Source organism: Equus caballus, chromosome 11 (assembly GCF_041296265.1).
Source record: "Equus caballus isolate H_3958 breed thoroughbred chromosome 11, TB-T2T, whole genome shotgun sequence".
Taxonomy (NCBI): domain Eukaryota; kingdom Metazoa; phylum Chordata; class Mammalia; order Perissodactyla; family Equidae; genus Equus; species Equus caballus.
The window spans coordinates 25,505,674-25,527,093 of NC_091694.1; the positions used below are offsets into that span (position 1 = coordinate 25,505,674).

Sequence of the window (21,420 nt, forward strand, 5' to 3'; positions counted from 1 at the left end):
TCCCGTGGTGCTGGGCCTCAACTGGCTCCTCCCTGTGAAGGCAGAAGGAAGGAGCCCTCTGGCTCTCAGGCCAGGCCAGAGCCTGCCAAGCCCTGGCGGGGGCAGACTCAGAAATCCAGACTCTGAGCTGGGCTATTTTTAAGCCTTGTGGACATCATACGTTAATACCCTTCTGTTCTCCCTTAGTACTTATTCATTCAACAAATATTGCTTAATAAAGCCTCTGGAAGTTCCAGCTGCTCCCCATGGTGCCTGGAGATCCAGGGAAGAGGTCTTGGTTCACACTTGAGACACAGCCTTAAAGGAAATGTTCTATTGGGGTCAATTTGATGTCAGTGGCTGGAATTGAATCAAGAAACCCCAAGAGGAAGGAGAAACTCAAGGGGGAAGAGTGGTAGCCAGTAGGCCCACCACTCCACACTCCAAGTTCTTCCAAAGCTGGAGCCTGAGGCTCTGCAGTTTACTCAGTGCAACACGCTCTCCTGAACTGAGGCCTTGTTGCTCCCACCCTTCCCACTCTGTCCTCTCTTCCAGCATCCAGACTCAATTCCCTACTCCATCTCACTTCCCTTGTTATCCTCCAACATCCACAGCATCTCTAAAGAGCCTGCTCCTCTCTGACTCAGGTTGAGTCTGGAATGCTGTGTACCTGCCAACTTGGGGGCTCTCACAGCAGGAAACGTGGATGTCCCCCCAGACCAACTAATGCCCGGACACAGGAGCTTCTTCCCATCAGCTTGGAGACTCCATGAGGGTGGGGGCTAGGCACTCCTGTCCAGCTGGCCTGGAGACTCCCCAGTGGCAGGACGCACTTTGTCTGAGGTGTATCTAAAGAGCTACCTGAACCCAGGTGTCCCACACTAAACTCTCCACGGGGGCGTCATCTGTGACAGGCCTCGGTGGACGGTGCGCTGAGGCGTGAGCACAGCCTTCGCTCTGCCAGCTTGGGAGAGGAAGTGACCACAGGAGGACCAACTGCTACACCGTTTGCACTCCAACACGCCCAGGTCCTCCTGGTTGGAGAGGGTGGGCAGGAAGCGTGGCGGCAGGAGAGGAGGATGGCGGCATGTTGCTATTGGCACCCCTCCTCCCACCTCTCCCTGATATTGCATGCTGTCTCTTCTAGAAAGGTCTTCGGAGACCCAGGTTAGCTCCTGGGCACTGAGAGTCACAGGAAAGCCAGGGCCTTCTGGCTCCTAACCCAGCAACCGCTCTCTATTATAGTGGGCTTCCTTGTCCAGATCCCCTTCACGGCTTGCCGGGGCCCCACCTGGGAAGGACTGGCCTGCTCAGTCCCAGGGAGCCTGGGCTCCCTGACCTTTGGTGAGAGTAGGGCCATGCCCGGCTCCGATGGGTGTGGAGGGAGCTGGGTTCACGTGTCAGTTGCCACGTGATCTCGGTCCACTCACCTCGCCTCCTGGGCCTTGGAGGGCAGTGCTCCCTGACCTGCTCACTTGGTTACTGAGAGGAATGAGCTGGCTCTGTGGGCTCTGGGCGATGGCCATCCTGCTCCCATCCCCCTGGGCTCCTGGGCCTCCCAGAGCCTCACGGGTGGGGAGAGGGTTGGTCTCTCTTTCCCTGGAAGGCTGCGTCGTGCGGTGGTTGAGAGCACAGACTCTGGAGCTGGGTTGCCTGGATTCATCTCCTTGCTCTGCCACTTCCTAATAGTAGACCTCGGGCAAGTCACTGACATCTTTGTGTCTCAACTTTCCCATCTGTAAAATGGGGATGATCTTTCCCTGTCAGAGGGCTGTTGGGAGTTGGCACGTGTAAGGCAGTTGGAACTGTGTTTGGTGCAGAGACAGTGCTTGAGGCGGGCAGCTCTGGGAGTCCCACACTACAGCGCCCCCACCCCCTGTCCGCCGATCCTGGCCAAGCCCTGTGGGAGGAGGGAGAAGATGGGCCATGGGCACTCTCACTGCTCGCTGCAGGAAGAATGTGCAGGGAAGAACCTCACAGAGGAGGTCAGACGTCTGTCATGTCTACGAAAGATGACACTTATACAAAGGAGTCTACTTTTGTTTTCCTTGATTCTAGCCAAGAAATGGGGCCCTTGGTTGCATTCCTACTATTCCTTGGGCCCAGAATCCCACTTCTGCATCCCACAAGTCCCTGTGATGCACTGGGGGGGTTCATCTGTGTACTGCCTCCTGGGACCCTTACGCATAAACATAACACAAGGCTCAGAGAATGCAGGTGGCTAAAGGGGCTTTATTTAGAAGCACAGACTTAAACACCCAGAGCAGTCAGCCAAGCGTACTCCCCAGGGGGAGGTGGTCTGCCCAGAGCCCCTCCTGCCTTTCCTTTCCCTGAGTCCTGGCCTCACCCTCCACCCCTGACCCTCTGCACTGATCTCTCTCCCCATCCCGTCTTCATCACCTCCACCTGACGACGGATCAGTTTCTCATCAGTCTGGATGGCCCATGGTCCCTTGCTGGTACCCCCGGGAACCGGGTGTGTGAAATGTGCCTGGCTGGGACTGTACTCCTAAGGGTGAGTCAGTCCCTGAGGACTGGGCCTCGCATGATCCATTTCTTCCACACTTTGAGAAGGACCAAGTGCATGGGATGCACACAGGGCCCAGCCAGTAAATCTTATTGACTCACGGATCGACTCTGAATTCAATTTCTGTCGTGGGAGTCTTTCACAGGGACAGGGAGGAGGAGAAGGGAGTAGACACAGGTCAAGAGGCAGCTAAACCCTCACGGGTGGCATCTGCAATGAACGAGAACGACACTGGTTTGGAGGGATAGGGGGCAGGTGGGGTATACAAGAGTGTGGAAAGGTATATAAATGCCCCATTTACCAGTCTTGGCAGCTCCCAGGCTAGGAGGGAGCTGCTGCTGCTCAGTCAGGCTCTGCCATCTGCCACATCTCAGCGGAGATCAGCACTGGAGGGTTGGTTGTAGGCAGAGTTTTTTTTTTTTTTTAATGCGACAGGATCAGGCTCAAGATGTCACTCTAGTGAGCAGGACTGGAGACGGGGGAGAGAAATGTCTAGGAAAACGAGAGAGAAATAAATGGAAGCTTCCATGCTCCAAGGAGGAGGGAGGGGCAGGGAGCAGAAGAGGAAGGAATAAAGAGAAGCAAAACAAGAACTGTGTGGAAAAGATGGGTTCACATTGTCCACCTTCCGGGCCCCTCGGATGCAGCAACAGCCCAGGAAACAGGGCTCCTGGGTCTCAAGTGCCCTCCGTCCTCTCCCCAAGCCCTATTTCACACCTACCAGCCTAACCTCCTCTCTGACCCTCCTCTCTGGGATGCCTCATGACAAGCACTCCTAGCTTTCGGCCATTTGAACAGTGATGACAGTGGTGATCATACATGAAGAATGAAAGAGCTATTGCAGTGACTGACGGGCTCGGGGCAGGCTGACCCTTCCTGGGACCTCTGTGGATGCCCCTCCGCACATGACGGCAGGTGAGCCCCTCAGAGCTCGCAGGACCCTGGGGCCAGCCGTCTGCTGGGGATCCTCTCTCCAGGGTAACCCTGCTTCACAAGGTCCCCAAACTCCCAAAGGTGCCCAACTCAGTGTTTCACTGCAGATTTATATTCCATTCCAAGAAACCCTAAAAGGAAGTGGACTCAAAAGGCTACATCCAGCTTAGGTTCGAACCAACGAGAACTATGTAGCAGTAACAGCAACATTAACAGCAGTTTCCCTTTCTGGAGGTCTTGTTCAATGGCAGGAACTGTCTTAAGGACTTGACGTGTATTTTCGCATTAATTTCCCAGAGAACTCTATGAGATACACTCATTTTACAGATGAGAAAACTAAGGCGTGCATAGGCAAGCTCTTTCGGCAGATGGCGTGGGATCAGAGCCAGGCTCCTGGACTGTGGTTGCCGTGCTCTCCAAACACCACCCTTGGCTGGACCCTCAGTGCTGCCTGTGCTCTTACCAACCCCTCCCCAACAGCTAGTTCAGATCACGCCTCCAACCCCCCACCCTTTCCCAGGAATTCTCAGCCACTGACCTTATTTTCTTCTTAACACTGAAAAACATGAAGGTCACCAGATATAAACTTGCTCAACTTCCCAGTAGCAGACAAACCCACTTCTTTCTGCAGGACTCTCCTAATTCCCAGACAGAGCGCTGCCTGCCTCTTCCTAACCTCCCCTCTCCCCCATGCACAGGTTATCCCCTCCTCTACTGGGCCCTGGAGCTTTAACCGCTTCCTAGCCACTGGATCCTTCCCATCAGCTTTAAACATGCTCATGTCTCTTTCAATCCTGTGGGAAAAAAATAAAACACCCTCCTCTACTCATTTCCCTCCTCCAGACACTGCCCAAACTTTTCCTTCCCTTCACAGCCATACTTCAAAGCCGTGCCTGTACCCCCTTGGCTCCCACCCACTCACCTTACCCGGATGGCGGTCCCTTCCCTGAAATGGCCCTGGCTAAGGTCACCAGTGATTTCCATTTTGCTAGCTCCAATGGACATTTTTTAATTCTTTCTCTTATTTGACGGAACTTGACACTTTTAACAGTTTTGTATTGGTTCTCTTGAGTGTATTGTATTCCTGTCTATCTCTGGTCACTTCTCCTCCTCCTTTGTGGCTTGTCTTCCTTTACCAGCCTTTAAATACGAATTCCTTCAGGTTTAGTCCTGGGCGCCCTTCTCTCCCTACTCTGTATTCCTCCTCGGTGACCCAATACACCCCAGGGCTTCAATTACACCTATAAACCACTATCTCCCGAACCTTCTCTCCTGTCCTGATCTCTCCTCTGAGTTCCAGGCTCAGAAATTCAACAGCCCATGTGATACCTCCCTTTGGATTTCTCAAGGCATCTCATAATCAACAAGTAAAACAAAATTAATGATCTAATTTCCCTCCAGCCTATTTATCTTCCCAGTGGTCTCTATTTTGGTGAATCCGTCTTAGTCACCTCTCTGTCCTTACTCTATCCAATCCATCCTCAAGTTCTGCCAAATTTGCCCCCTAAACCTCTCTCAAATATATTTACTCTTCTCCAGCTCTGCCACCTCCCTAGTTCAAATTCTATCATCTCTTGCTTTCCTCCATCCCTACTCCCGACGTTAACTTTCCTATACTCTAGTCAGAGAGCTTATAAAATGAAAATCTTGTCACCTCTCCTGCTTACAGCTCTTCAATGGTTTTCCCACAGTTCTTAGTATAAGTATTTAAGTTCTCATATGACCTATGAAGGTCCTGCCACATCTGGCTCCTAACTTGCTGGGATGCCTTTCCACACTCCAGCTACCCAGCCTTCTCTGGGCTCCTGGGACACACCGAGTTCCCTCTTGACTCAGGGCTTTACGTATGCGATTTCTTCTGTGTGGAATGAGCCTCTCCTACTTTACCAAGCTGACAGCTCTTCATCCCTCAGCTCTCTCTTCAAAAGCTGCTTTCTTAGGGAAGCCTTTCTGGATCCCCCAGCTGAGATTAAATCCCCTGCCAGGCTCTCACGGTGCCCTATACGTTTCTTTCAGAGCACTCACCATGGTTGACATATGTATTCGTGGGATTATTAAGGACACTCTCTCCCCATTAGATTCTAAACCCTAATGAGGGCAGGGAGCAGTTAGTCCTACTCGTTGCTTATCCCTAGAAACTAGCGCAGGCCCTGGCACACTGTATATCCAACGTGTAAACGAATGATTAGCAAAGAAAACAGAAGGGGCTCTAAAAATTCATTCTGAAAAGGCCAAACCAAGGCAGAGGTTCTTAAACGTTGATGAGTGTAGAAGACCCTGGGGACCACCCACTGGCACGCTGACCACTCTCAGATGCCCTTTTCAATGTTTGTTCAGAGGTGATGGGGGCAGGAAGTTATACCCTACGGAAACCACACCCCCCTGGAATGACTGAAGATTATATTGGATAACATGTCAGGGGATATGCCTGTTTTTCATTAGTGTTTGAATACAATACACACTTCCAATACTGGTAAGAGATAGAAATAAAAATGTTTTATCTACCCAGAGAGATTCAAATGTGTAATATGACTATTGATTATGAATCAATGTATCTACAGATTTCTAAAAAGGCGGTACTTCATTTTACCACTAAACTAGGTAACTGCATTTTAAAGTGCTGTGGGCTAACAGGAAGTAATCAGTAACACAGATGTTGGAGGAGAAATTTGAAACCACATCAGTGGTGTGATGGAATTGTTTCACACTGGCTCTCTAGAGTGAAGTGTTAAATTTTCAGGAATTTTGAGAGCTGGCTCTTCAATGGCCAGTTAAAAATTAAATTATATTAACGTATAATTAAGAGCAAAGGTAATAAAAACTCAATTCATCTCTTCCTGTTTTACATTTTACTGTTATCTGTGCTCCTGAGGTTATTTGCATCTATTGTTTCTGTATGGTGGAAATACATGACGAGCTGCACACCCCTTTCCACTTAGTAACGTCACCGTGGAAGTGTGAAATGGGCCACGGTGGGAGTACTTACACCGTGGAAACTAGCAAATGCTACCACTCAGGGCCTACATTTTTGGAAACTGCATGTTACACCTGTAATAGCACACCACTGAACCAAAGCGCTGGCCCATGAGAACATTTGAAGGGTCTCTAGCAAGTGTGAAGCAAACTTTCACTTGGAAGATGGATAGGTTGAGGAAGTAGAGAAACACGTGCCTGTCTTTAGAAAATCATTCTCAAAATTGCGTTAAACATTGAAGGTGATTGTTTTCTTTCTCAACTTAGAGCTATAATTATTCTACAAACATGACTTTTACTACAATTATCAGTTACTAAAGTGTAATTTTATGGAACAACCTGTACATCATTCTAGACATAAAATGTGTTGACTAGATTGAGATGTAAGTTCTTAAGAGTGGGTGGGAGAGATTCCCTTCGTCTCTCCCTGCCAAACTTCTGGAAAGAGTAGCATACACGCAGTCTATGTCTGCTTACCTTCTCATCAGTCTTGCCTTTTTCCTCCACCATTTGACAGAAACTGCTCTAAGGTACCCACTGACCTCCTGATTGCTAAATTCAATAGCTTCTTTTCAGTCCTCAAAGGCACGGCCTCTCTGCTTTGTTACTGTGGGGCATTCCCCTGCCTCCTCTATTGGACTGAATTAGCAAAGCAGAAATCCTACCCTCCACCCCAATCCTAGCCTGGCACAATGTCTGGCACTGTCTAGATGCTCAGCATTGCTCGCTCAATCAGTGGCCTGAGTCTTAATCTGTGACCTTGAGCATGTCATCTCACTTCCCTGGATGTCTGTTTTCTCAGACGTGAAAAGAAGGTGAAATATGTGAGGGACCCCGTTTTCCTTCCATTGGTTAAGAGCTCACCTTCAAGGGTCTTGAGAGGGCTAAAGCTCTCTCCATTTCAACTGAGTGTTATGAGACGGTGCGTCTACTTTACTGCCAGCCAGGCAAACTCCTGGATTTTTACTTTCTCTTTGGTCCCTGGGCCTAAGCCCCAAAGCTATTCCTTTGCCTTCTGTTGCTTCTTGGCTCAGAACCAGGTTGCATGACCTTGAGGAAGTTACATTATCACCTTCCCCAGCTATATAATTGGGATGAATGGGAGCTGTACAAGCCAAGCCAGAAGCGTGCAGAACTCCTGTGAGGTCTGTAAACTACAGGTCCCGGTGCTGTATTCCCATACTTGAGTTACGCATATTTTATCTTCATCATGTTTTCCCCTAGAGGTGATCCCCTTCAACTCCTTAATCATTTCTGTTGCTTGAATTCCCACAACTCTAAAATTCTTTTTTCCTAGAGCTGCAGGAATCAGAACCAAACAGTAGTCCAGATGCCACTTTCCGCTCCAGCATTACAGGATTTACAGAGGGGGAGCGATCATCTTGCTAATGGCTTAGAGGCAAAAAGATCCCATCAGTCAACACGTTCAGGTTTCCGCTCTCATCTGGAGGTCAAAGCTTCTGGTTCCCCCAGCTCATTATCCCAAATACTGATCATCCTACATTTGCTTTCTTGTGCAATGTCTCCGTGAGGTGTCCACCTATTGGGTCAAAGGCCCCAATGTGGTGTGGTCACCTCTGAAATTAAAAGGGGGAAAACACATCCACCTCGTGCATACACATACATAAAGAGCAGTCCAATGATACTCACCTGAATGTGAGATTAGTCAGCAAGCCTTTAGAAATGAATCTAAATGATGTAGGGCAGAGTTCAGTGAAAAGTCATGAGACAAAGGAAACACACGGGGCCCAGGCTGATTAAAAAGATAATTAGTTGTGGAAAATAAGGTTGGGCTCTAACCAAGAACATCTTTGACAAAGATAAACCAAAGGATCCAATTCCACCACGCTGGAGGGATTTAGTTGCTCTTCTTTTATAGGAGTTGAAGAGCCAGAACAAAGCAAGTCAGTTTCAAAGTACAGCTCAACTCCCCCTCTGTTTATTGTTCTGTTCACATAAACATACAAGCTGTTTCTTTGCATCTGCACAGACTCACACAACATGGAGAAGCAACAATAGGTTTAAGCCAGATTTATAAATGAACGCACAGAGTGGTGGTCAAGCAGGAGATCTTTTGGCCTAAGAGAGGATCTTGATACGCCCGGCTACAATTAAAAAAAAGAAGAGGAGTCAAACACCTAAAAGGCCAGCAGACTTACCAGTGATAAGGAAAAGAGGGGAATCTCTTACCTAAATTGTTAAAATCTGTAAAGGTGTTCCAATAACACCTAATGTCTATTAACAACACAGAGAGGTTTAACTCTACATAGGGAATGGGAAAATTTTCCATGGATGGCCAGATATAGGGGGGCTGACAATAGGGAAGGAGGGGAGCTGGGGAATGATGCCAGATACTCTATTTGGACCAGAAACTACAACTCCAAAGGTTCTATGAAACTACTTGCCTGAAATACTGTTTTGATAAATAAGCCATATCCTTGTGGAATTGAAATCTCCAACTGTTCCACTGGCACGGACATCTCTGCAGTGACAGCACATGCCCCAGATTGTGGAGTTAACTTGAATTAAATTTCAGATGTGGGGGAGCTAAGGGAGGGGGAGGTGGCAGTGGGAGGTTTATGAACAGTATGCTGGGGCTCTGATGTTGTCATAACCAGATGGCTTCAACTGTATCATTTAAACAAAAACAAACACGTCCAGAAATAATATAATAATGACAGGAGAAGCATCGAACAGCTTTACCTGTACCTGAAATCCTAACAGCTTTGTACCCACAGTAAAGCCCACATTGGAAACTCCATAAATACAGGAAAATCCCAGAAGAGACCTTCATCCTGCCAGAAGCGTGGTGCCAGGACAGCTACCCTCCTGAGGACATATTCCCTGAAATCACCAGCCCCCAATGCACAGCTTTCTGTGAATGAGGAAGAAAGCAAATCTGAAGCCTGGTTTATCCTCCAGGAACCTCTGAAGAAGAGGCCAGCAGAGGTACCTTTCCAGAGCTTTGCTTCTGCTATTCCCACAGGAAGAAAGCTTTACCTCAGATTTCATACCTAAACATTTCGGAAAAGGAACTTCTTCCAGTAACTTACGTCTTTCCAGGTACTACATCAGAAGACCTGTCACTCAACAGTTGCGTGGTCTTGGTCATGTCACTTGACTTCTCTGGGTTTTAACCTCTCTCATCTATAAAATCGGAAGATGCTATCTATCACTTGTCCTACCAAACTCATCAAGTTGTTGGCAGGTTCAAATGAGATACTGTATACGGAATGTTCGCTGAAAAGCGCGAACTGCTGAGCAAATGCAGTGACCTGAGAGACAAGATGGGTAGAGGAGACTGTGTATGCCCTGATCCCTGGATCTGTGTGCTGAGCTGGAAGCAAGGACTGAGGTGGCACAGGACAGCAGCCAGAACACGGAGAACTGGGCACTTCCTCACACGGTGCCATTTAGGAGGAAACTGAAAGTGAATGGAGTGGTTTCTAATAAGTAAATCCTTTGATTATACTGCTAACAGATCATATCCACTCCATTCCAGGGATAGCAATATAAATGAAAACTGGAAAATTTGCAAAGCCTAAGATCTTTGAAGGGAAATGGAAGGTGGAATATAGCCTCCATCTAAGGTCAGATAATACACACCTTGGCCAGATGGCCAGCACATTTTCCAGTGTGTCCCATTGTCCTGTCCTGTCCAGCACTGCTATGAGAAAGGCAGAACACCCCAGAGCATTCTTGTGAACTCACTGGGAATTCAGAGATTAACTTTTCTGCAAACATATAAAGTCAGTGACAGAAGCAGTCAGAGATAATAATTTCCCTTTATTTAATCAGTCTCCACATTCATGTCCCCTTGATCTTTGTATATTTAGCTAGGAGAAGGGAGATTGGGAGTTAGGTCTTAAAACACATAGGGTACAGAAAACCACACTTCCGTTACTTGCCTTGGCAGAGGTAGGAGCCCGATCCCTCATTAGGATGTGGACGGTGAGATACTCAAGGACAAGAGACTGGCAGATGCTGGTAGTTCATAAAGGAAACTCGAGATTAGGGAGATGCAGTAAGTCCCTACTGCTTAGACATTTCAAACATCATCTCTGTAAGCTGAAGGATCAAACTAGGCCTTCAAAATCCCTTAAGGAACTCAGACTCAAAGACAAGCCAGGTGAGTGAAACAAAAGACCAGAGATACCACACAGTACAAAATAGTAATTATTTATATTTTCAAAAAGAAAAAAATTAACATTTGGAAGTTCTCCCCTGTAGGAAGAGGGGCAAATTGGAAGGAATGGGACTGGCTCCTATGCAGGCGGCAAGTCTGGTACGAACAGCTGAGCAATCTGGGTTGGGATTTTTTTTCACACAGCAATAATAAAATTTCCTTTTCTTTCTCTTCTTTTTAGTTCTCTTTTTGTTTTGTGTTGTGTTTTTTTGCTTTTTTGGTTTTTTTTAGAAAAGGGATGGGGGAGGAAGGAGAAATAAAATCAGAGAAAAATGCCAAAAAACATTTTCCACAATATCTAAAAACAGGGAACCTTAGTTCTCGTCAAGACAGTATGAATTCTGGATGAATTATTTTTTCCAGTTTTCAACACCAATGAAGATTTTTTGCAAAAGTCACCACATCAGAACACTCATCTTCCAGATCCGATACCTCCTTCTCCTTCAACTTGTCATTTTTCATAAACGGACAAAAGGATGTATTCTGTTCTTGCAAACAATAAGTGCTAACAACAAGAGAGCTCTTCTGGTGCTTGTACGGTGGTGAGGAGTCTTCACAAATATCAAAGTTTTAGCACAGCTGGATGGGCTAAAATTTCTCTCAACATAAATACCACTTGGAATTCACAAACTGATTTTTGAGAAATTCTGCAAAAATCCTTTTTTCTTTCCTTTCCTTTTCCCTTCTTTTAAAACTAAATGTCCTTTTTTTCTCCTTTTTGCTCCAGGCACCTGACGATTTGTTCTGCTCAGTCAGATGCAGACAGGTTTCTCCGAAGTACCACCGCTGGGATGTCCTCAGGGCCAGCGCCTAAACTCTGTCCCCACAGTACCAAACTTGGCCAGACCAAGGGGAACACAGTGACGCAGCAACAGGGTTTTCATTAGGTTGAACAGCCCCGAGTCCCGGGCCCTTCCCTCCCCCCCGTTTTCCCCCAGTTGATTTAGTGCTGTTTTAAAAGTCTGGGGCCACAATGTAGTCTCTTCCCCCCACAACAGAGTAAAAACTCCACAGATTGCGCTGTCTACCTGGTGGTCAGTGGCAGCAACAGTGGCTGCTGCTTCTGGAAAATAAACGGAGTCTTACAACAGGCAGGATCTTAGGATTGCTTCAGGCGCTTGCGTGGGGGTCCCAGAAAAGGGCACTGTGCTGAAGCCAGAGAGCGGTATGCCTCGGCCACCAAGTGGGGATGTGACACCACCATTGACTTCCACCCGGAGGTCTCCAAGACATCTGAAGCATGACTAGGAGAAATGTGGAGAGACGGGTTACCAAAGGAGCGAGCGAAGGATGGACTCAACAGCCACCTAGATGGCCTAATTTCCCAGAGTTTGCTGTAAACGGTGTCAATGTAAGAAACAGACAGAACCCTTAATATGCATGAGGATTTGCTTGTTAGACAATGTGGAGACAGCTGACTAGGTTGTGGCTGTTGTAACTCTGAAAACCAGGACTTTGAGCCACTATATTCTCAAAAACAAAAGGTGAAATGTTGCTCAGGCCCTTCTCTACATTGTCAATGCTCTCTGTACTTACTGAAGATGCTAATAAAGAGAAAGAGCACAGGTTCTCTTGGTCAGACAGCTCTGAGCTTCCATCTGGCTTTGTCATTTACTAGTCCCGTATCCACAGAGCAGATTCTAGCCTGGGGCCTATCTGATTACGGAAAAGGAGTGGGTAATAACCACACTTCGTGAAATGGTTACATCTAAAAGCACCAAACAAGTGTCCAGCACAGAGTGAGCACTCATCAGAATGCACATTTAGTGCTCTCTTCCCTCCCTCTTTTGCCTCAACTGGTAACTTTGAAATAATCTTACAAACAGATTTAGGGGCCGTTGTTTCCTGTCTTCAGGCACATTCTGTGTTGAATAACGTTCACTCGTCTACCTGGTGACCTCTTAGACCCACCCCCGCGGAACTGCTGCTGTGTGGGCTTCATAAGGCCCGCTTCTCTCCCTTGGGTTTTTTCTAACTTTTGCTCCCCATGAGGCAAGGGAGTAGAACGTGCCCTGAGAGTTATTTCAAAAGTAATACGGCCAGGTCATTAGGATGAAGGGACAGCTCTACTGGAGAGAACGTCTTCCTCAAAACAGTACTTAATCTCATCTAGCGCTCACCCCTTCTCTTTTCCCCACTCCACAATCAGCCATTAGACACATTTTACTAACTCCCAAAAAGCATACTTCTGTTCTCCCAGAGATCTCCATGTCCTTATTAAGCCAGTGAGTGTGAAGTAAAGATACTATCATCTGGGGCACACAGCTTTTTCAGGCCAGCCAGTTATCATTTTCATCAATTCCGATTACTACAAGGAAGTAAAACACCTCATTCACCAATAGGGTTAGACCCATGAAAGCAACATCATCTTCCATACTGTCAAGCTGAAGGAAAAATGAAAACTCTCTACTTCCTACTAAAAGGTTAATGAAGCTACTTGTCTATTTTATTCACTAATTCAAAGTCTTTCTCACTTCTCTAGCTGTCCCAACCATCCTGAAAGAAGAACTTTGAAGATGCCAACTCACTAGTTGATGAAATCCACTGCCTGAGTTTTCAACTGATCTGCGCTGTGAAGGTCAGCCAGGATGAGAATTTCTGCGGCGTTCTCCACGGAGAGGTTACTGCAGAGGGCATCCTCGCACATGACCTTTAAGCGCTCCAGGGCGTACTGTAAAACACAAGCACTGCTGTCGTCAGAGCAGGGACAGCTCCGGGCGGACTGCTGCTTAAGTGGTTTTCTTCAGCTGTACACCATGTAACCGGATACCTGAATGGAACTGCACAGGCCATGAGAAGGGTACTACTGCAAGGATAAAACATAACCATACTCCCGAGGCTAAATGAAGACAGCTAAATAAATTGCACAGCTGCCATTCAAGCTCTAAACTCTACCTGTTAGAAAAGTAGCAATTATGAAGTAGATGCACATTCTCAAGTTTACCCTGCCCCAGCTGTGATTAGAGTGTGTCTTAAACCATCACCACCCATCCTTACAATGAGGCATTACTGTGCTTCAAGTCAACAGGGGCATTACATTTCGAATTTCTACAATCCTTTTATTTACAGCCAGCCCAGGGTGAAGCACAGTTCTTTCTACTTAAGCATTGTCACCAGCCCGGCAGGGTATCCCAACTGGCCCATCAGGCTGTGAAAAGGAGCCCTGTGGTGACTTTCACCAGCATCTCTGCCACTAGTTGTTCCTGAATGAGGGTCAACCAAAGGTCTCCTTTTAAATAGAAAAGGATAAAAGGAGTCCTATTTTATTGGGGTTGAGGTTAAGATGCTCAGAACAGAAGAACAAAGCAACAGAGACCCTGGATCTAGTTTCTGTCTAAAAACTTCCTATTTTCCAACTAAAGGGTATAAACATTTTGGAAATGAAGGTTAATATTGGGCACATCTGATCTAGCTCATTTGTTTTGATGCAACTATATTACTTGTTCTCAAATATGAGATTATGGACTTAGTAAGGAACTTGAGGGATAAGGAGGAGGAACGGATAAAAGGAGGCACAACATAAAATGTCATTAATTAGTTCACAGGAGAATGGTTTGCTTGGAGGGTATCCACAGTCTCCGAATAGGTCCCATCTTGGGGGCCTCAGAACTCAATGACATAAGACCCCTCCAGGCTGAATCATGGCAATCAAACCAGGACAATTTTATTTATGAATTCTGGGGAGGCATATCTACTGGCATTGTGATCTCCTGCAGCAAAAAGAGAGTTTTATTGGTTTTGGTGCAGCTTTAATTTTTTACATTTGAGTAACTGGAAAACAGTTTCCATGGAAAACAGGAATGACACTAGGCAAGCAAGACATCAGGTTGCCGGTTTTGTTTTAAAAGGCTGGGAAAGGTTGAGTAAATGTTCAGTCTTTATACAGTTCTGCACGGAACAATCCTCTTATCCTTTCTCAATATATTCTTTTAAAAGGATTTTTTTCTGTGAATAGCTCCGATCCCTACTGCATAATTAGACAAAAGTAGCCATTCTTGTCCCTTGGGGGACAAAGTTTTTTTTCCCTTAATTATGCTTCTGAAAAACCTGCCTAATGGCAGTATTTACCCGAGAGATTGAAATTGTGTCTCCTAGGCCTGGCCGATGTGTTTTGTTTTGTTTTTGGTCTAATTACACATGTCCCCAGGAGACTGGAAAAGCTCAGAAGAAGCTGTTTCAACCTCTTGGGTAAATTCTAGATGTTTAGAACCTTCCATGAAAGATTTCTTATTCTGCTTTCCTTAAGCTCCAAAAAAGGGGTAAAGGTAAAAATGTTTCCATATAAGATTGGAGCAAAGACTGTCTAACTGGAAATTCTGAATGGAATTTGGAAACACACCCTTCAGTTACTTCTCATTCATAAAGTTGAAGCACTGCCGTGATTCAACTGCTTTATCTTTTCAAAATGTAAGTTAACACATTGTACTGAAAATACCATTCTTGGAATGTCAATTCAGGCTGATCCCAAGTTCTGTGCACTTACTGGAGGATCCTAGTAGTTCTCTGGCTGAAGAGCAGGAAGGAAAACCCAGGGAACACAGATGTCTACCCCTGGCTCTGGGGATATACCACTCTGAGCCTCAGTATTTCTGTCTAAAAAGTGGGCCCTGTGTTACTACTCATCCTTATGGGAGTAGGAGGATGAGGGGGATAATAAACATCTGGTGTGCCTAAGCACAAGAGACCGCTGAAAAATCAGAGAGATGAGGTACAATCACTATAAACTCAAGTTTACAAAAAGCAGGCATTGGGCTGTGTCTTCTACCTCCCCAGAGCTCACAGTGAATCTTCCTACTGTCTCCACTGAAAGCAACATTCCTCCGGTAAGGACTAAGCCAGAATGGAAGGGTATGGAATGTTCACTTTGCTTAACTGTACTAATAAAGTCTTGAAAGGTGCTAAGAATACAGCTATTATTCAATCCTTTTCATCAGCAGCATTGATGGGGTTTACATGCCTCACTCCCTACAAACACTCCAAAAAGCTGATCATAAAGATCAAGCCTGCACTATAAACACAGGCCCTTCCCGCTGTCCTCGGGTGCAGAGGGAGGTAGAAGGGGCCCACTCCCACAGCAGCCCGGGAAGGCTCTAGCGCCCTCGGTCAGAGCCCGCGCTGCCCCGAGAGGGGTGCTGCAGCGGCACGGCAGGAAGAGAACCATCTTTCCCACTGGCTCTGTTGCTGGCTGGGTTTAAGCCCTTTTAACGCCCTTGCCTCAACCACCCTCAACACAAGAAAAGCTCCCGCAGGACAGACAGCAATCCTTTCACCCCCACCCAGTTGTGTTTCCTCAGACCACAGGGCTCTCTCTGCTATATCTACACAATGAAAGTCAGTTTCCCAAAGTTTGTTTTGGGGAGCACTAATCCCCAGAGGCAGTCCTTGAGGAAAAGGATTCCAGAGTTAACTAAACTGAAGAAATGCTGACCATCACATTCCCTTACAGGAAACTCATAGGGCACACGAGTATAGTAAAGGATCTGAGAAATCCTGCAGTGAAACAGAGACACACAACTCCCTGATTGGACTCGGTTAAAAGCAGTGTTTCATTAACCTTCCCCCCATCCCCACCTTATTTTGGGAAGCACTGGCCTGTTGTTTTAGGTAATCCCCAATATTTTCTTGACTCTAAGATCCACATTTTTATTTTCACACTTTAACATCTCTCAAACCAAAACGTGTCTTACAATCAAAGTATACATTTACTATAGCAGTATCTCTTTTTTCCCCAAAGAGCTATTAATCACCTTATAATTTTCAATATGGTATATTTCAATAACTACTTAGGTAAAAGTTGAAAATGATAACCATGACACTGGATAAAAGATTATTCTCTTATTGACAAAGTTTACATAAAAGCTAATGAACTCAAGAACATTTTTAAAATTATAAAGCCAAATTATAAACTATAACTCCAAATGTGAGTATTATCTGAATCTTTAATATCACTGTGGTTAAGTTTGAGATGGGGAAGTAAAGAGAGAAAAACATCAAACTTATCCTTCTTTTCCATAGTTTGCGTGACCATATAATTTACCATTCAAAGCAAGACACTTCTGAAATCAAAAGGGTGCTATCAATACTTGTGCTGGAGAACAAGTGTAACCAGGACCATCCTGGCCAGATTAAGACGCGGCTCCTCTTACCCACAAAGCAACACAGAAGCCCCATCATGACACTCAAGAAGTCACAGAAACTCCTCATCTTGGGCTATTTTTCTGTTCTTATCTCACCTTATCAGCAGCTGCCAGTAAATCATCAGCCATTTTGTCGAGGTTCGGAGCCTTCCCCGTGTAAATGAAGCACATCATTTCCTTAAAAACTTCAGGCTCCACATCATTGATTTCAACCCGATTCTATGCCAGAAAAACTGAAAATGAGAAACGTTCCAACAGAACAAAATCCCTAAACAATTTTCATGATTTTAAGCTCTGGTGAGGAGAAAAGCTGATATCATTTAAAATCTAACACGAATGGGGGCCAGCCTGGTAGCGTGGTGGTGAAGTTCGTGTGTTCCACTTTGGCGGCCTAGGGTTCGCAGGTTTGAATCCTGGGCACAGACCTATACACTGGTCATCAAGCCATGCTGTGGTGGCATCCCACATACAAAATAGAGGAAGACTGGCAGAGATGTTCAGGGACAATATTCCTCACCAAAAAAAAAGAAAGAAAAAAGAAATGTTAAAATCTAACACGAATGGAAAATTTCTCTTTGCCCTGTTTGATTATAACAGCCTTTTCTCCCATCATACATACCACCTTTGTTTTCTTATATACAACAATAAGACAACTATGTTTTTGATTTGTCACCTTTTTTTGTTTTTCTCCTGAGGAGGATTCGCCTGAGCTAACATCCATTGCCAATCTTCCTCTTTTTGTATGTGAGCTGCCACCACAGCACAGCCACTGACAGAAGAGTGGTGTAGGTCTGTGCCTGGGAACTGAACCCTGGCTGCTGAAGCAGAAGCATGCCAAACTTAACCACTAGGCCTCCAGGGCTGGTCCTTGTCACTTTTCCTGCCCTGAGTAGAAACACATATCTAATACTCTCACCCAAAGCTCTGTGCCTGGGACAGAGTGAGACTGCTTTATCTAGAATGCTTCCTAGATATCTAGATAGATAGATATCTAGAATGGACCACCTCTCTGCTCTCAGAAAGTGTCTGTTCAGGGAATCATACTCCATTTTAACAACACATAAGAAAAAAATCATTAGGAAAATAAACCTGCTGCCAAACTAGGAAATCATCTGAATCTAGCCATCTAGCTAAAAAGACATATCTCCCTCCTGTTACATACCTTTTTGCTCTCCTCCATTTCATGCTCAAACATGGCACTAAAAACTGGAGAACGAGCTACAAAGTGAGAGGGAAACAGAGGCAGATACGGTTATCACACTGAAATCTCCTGGTTCTTCTGTTATGAAGAAGAGAGCATTCTCCTTCTGTCCTGTTGCTACAGGAAAGGGTCTTAGCCTCAAATTACACCAGAATTATAAAATTCTTTTCTTCTTATAATACATCAAAATCTGAATAATTACAACACATAGGGGAAAAAAATCACTACTTTCAAAATAATTTCTTATTAGCTCCATCCCAACCATTTATATTTCAAGGAAATTACTCAAATTGCCTATGTTGGATGACAATGATATCCTCTGGGTAGATATGGGGGTTCAAACGGAAAGCCCTTCATGGTGTAAGCAGGGTGTCTTAACAGCTGGACTTTTGCCTGGAACAACGACACCTACTTTCTCCATCTCCAGGGACCACACAGCAACGAGGTCAAGAACAGGGCTCAGTGGCATCCACTAACTAGAGGGAGCGCGTGATTGTTTTCAGCTGGTTGTCTGTTCCTCCAAGCCAGGCGTTCTCAACAGAGATGAGAGACCCAAAGAGGCGAAAAAATCTTAGCTATCACAATCGCTGGCAGCCCTTCAAAGCTCAATCCTACCTCAAAAAATCTCAATCCTTAGTATTTAATGTCTCTCATTAGGTATAATTTAATTTTTTCCCTTAGGGGTGGGGATAATAAGAACAGGTTGAGATACAGCATTCTAATCCATGCCCATTCTAGTCTAATAGAGACTATGAAAAATAAGTAAGCCTAATTTCAACCACGAAAGTAATAAAATGGCTAAGAACTCAAATTTTATCATGTTGTCCAATAAATCAAGGGTTTTGGTGAAAGTTGAGACTACCAATCTCTACCTAAGAGAGGAGGAACAGATGGAATACATAGTAGGACTTTGATCTATAGTTTATATCAGAAAGGACTAGTTTTAGATCTGCCATTTTCTAACCACATAATCTTGGGCAAATCACTTAACCCTCTGAGCCTCAATATTTTAATCTATCCCAAAAGGATATTAATTCTCACTGTTCTTATCTCAGAAGGGTTATAGAGTATAAGGTACTAAATAAATACCTTACAGCAGTTGAATACTAAAGTGCTGGTGCTTTTAATAAAGAGAGAAGGATCCAAAGCAGCGATACGCTGAGAGGGCCTTCAGCAGATAGACAGAAGCTGATGCTATGAGAACAAACAAAATCACCTGGGGAAATAAGGAGAGTGAAAAGGGAACTGAGGCAGACCCTCAGGGAACACCAATGTTTGAAGGGATGGGCGAAGAAGAGTGAGGCTATTACTATTAGAAGTAGCCAGAGAACCAGGAGAAAACCAGAGAAAGGAGTCAAATAATATATGAATTAAAGAGTCCCTCAAATTTAGGAACTAGCAGGTCATATAACGTTAGAAAACTGCTTTCACAGCATGGAGGTAAACTGAGGATAAGTGGGAGGAAAGGAGGAGAGACAGTGAATGTGCTAACTCAAGAAACTTAGCTCTGGAAAAAAAAGAAAAAGAGAGAGAGAGAGAAGAACTAGAGGGAGAGGCCTGAGCCTGTTTCCAGGCTGACGGTAAACAGGCAATAGGAGAGAGAGATGGGGAAGACACCAGACAACAAGGTATAACTGGCAGAGCACAGCTTCTGAGAAGGCAGCAGGGGGTATGAAGCAGAAGTAGAAAACACAGTCTGCTTTGGACATGAGGAAGAACAGCTCCTCCACTGAGAACGCAGGGAAAATGCCGTTAAGGTGAGAAGCAAGAGCTAAGGGAGAAGGACCTCAATCTTCTCGTGGAAGAAGTAGCAGGGTCATCTTCCAGTAGTTGGAGATTAAAGGAGAGTGGTAAAGGTCTGAAGTACCTATTACTGAGAAAACGAAAGGGAGTGGACTACGTTTCTGTAGAAAGAGTCCTGGCAGGGCTGAGGGCCCAGCTGAGCGTGGAGACACTAACCGAGGACTTAGCGACTTCCTATAGCAATACACAGTAACACCTAGTTGCGAGAGGGGGCGGGAAGAGGGCCACATTGAGCCAGGCTGACGTTTTGCTAGGTGCATATTTTAGAATGACAGAGCTGAGGGTCTTGGTAATACATCTGTTGCCTGAAGCTTCCTGCGATTTCCTCTTACAGGCTCTATGGTCTGAAAAGAAGTTTGTGTCTGATTGCTATACTTTCATGTGAGGTGAATTCAGTCCTGACTTATCAGTTCCTCTTCCGTCGGCATTTCTGGTCTTAAAGACCAAGGGCCTATAATTGGAGCCAGCGGGTCCTCCATGTCACTGGCAGCATTCTCGTTCCTCTAGCACCAAAGAGAGGGCCAAGACCTCCAGGACTGGGGACGGAGCTAGATGGCGGTTTGGTCCTGAGTCCAGAATCCTCTCCATTACATCCTAAGCCCCTGTTTAGAGGCTGACACCTGCTCTTAACCACTGTTTGGACATCTACTCTCTAGGTGCAAAGGCATTCAATACACATCATCATCCACTCCTTGAAAATCATGGCCTAAGTCCACTACAGACAGGAAAAACAGAAATACCATTTTTACAGAGCAGCCTTTTTGGTTATGACAACTCATGTTGCCACAATATAAAAATATTATTTAGTTGCACCTTTTTTACACTAGTTCAAAAAGTTCGAGTTACTCAAAAGGCAATTACGCAGCCACTGTTTTTCCTTGTTTCACCAAAACTAAATTTCCCCATGAATAAATACCAACCTGCTAAGATAGCTTTGTGAGCCTGGAACTCCTGGCCAGCAACACACAAACAACAGTCTGTGAACCGGGAGTTCTCCCACAGTCCTCCTAACTCATCTGCCAACCGGCACTCAGGAACCTTCACCATATTCATGGTATTCTGGCCAGAAATGTTGACAGAATCTTGCACCACACTCACCTGTAAAAGACAAGGAAACACAGTCCAAAGCTTCTGTTACCAAGAATTTTTTTCCCAGCAGGAGAGATGACTTTTACCTTAATGCTATAGTATACTCGATACTAACGTTAGTCATGCTCCCTTAAAACCAGCTGCACAAATCAAGGCTTTATCCTCTGGATCAAGTAACGTCCAATCTATGACAATCATACTCATTCCACACCATCTCAGGACAACGCGGAGAGGGCCCCACAAATCTCCTTCTCCTCCAACTTCTAATAAGCTCTGCCTCTCCTGCCCTGAAAAGCCGGGCAAAGCCACCAGAGGAAAAAGATGTACAGAAACAAATGATAAACCTCAAGTATTTACTTTATCCTGTCTTAAGCAAAAGGTTAAATACAAAGAACTCCTATAGAAACTACCATTTAAGTTAAACTCTCTAGAGAAAAGAATCTAATAAGCCTAAAGCACTTCAGTTATTTTAGTCTGGAACATGAAAATAAAATACAGCTTCTACAGGGCCTGGGAAATAATTGGCACCTCCGCACAAATGTTAGTTTAATGAACAGAACTGGGCTTGGAAGATCCTTCTGGTCATGATAACT

At 45.4% G+C, this 21,420-nt stretch overlaps 1 protein-coding gene across 7 annotated transcripts in view; it reads right to left on the minus strand.

The window, feature by feature from the left end:
• Positions 1 to 10,574: 10,574 nt before the first annotated feature.
• SPOP (speckle type BTB/POZ protein) overlaps positions 10,575 to 21,420 on the minus strand; it is a 61,419-nt gene continuing 50,573 nt past the window's right edge. For all 7 annotated transcript variants that reach the window (XM_001502439.7, XM_014741036.3, XM_014741038.3 and 4 more), the window contains 5 exons: positions 20,659 to 20,836; positions 17,897 to 17,952; positions 16,831 to 16,953; positions 13,126 to 13,268; positions 10,575 to 11,841 (listed from right to left, as the gene is read on the minus strand). In XM_001502439.7, coding sequence (XP_001502489.1) covers positions 11,697 to 11,841; positions 13,126 to 13,268; positions 16,831 to 16,953; positions 17,897 to 17,952; positions 20,659 to 20,836 — 645 coding nt within the window. In that variant the 3' untranslated portion in view covers positions 10,575 to 11,696. The remainder of the gene's footprint in view (positions 11,842 to 13,125; positions 13,269 to 16,830; positions 16,954 to 17,896; positions 17,953 to 20,658; positions 20,837 to 21,420) is intronic.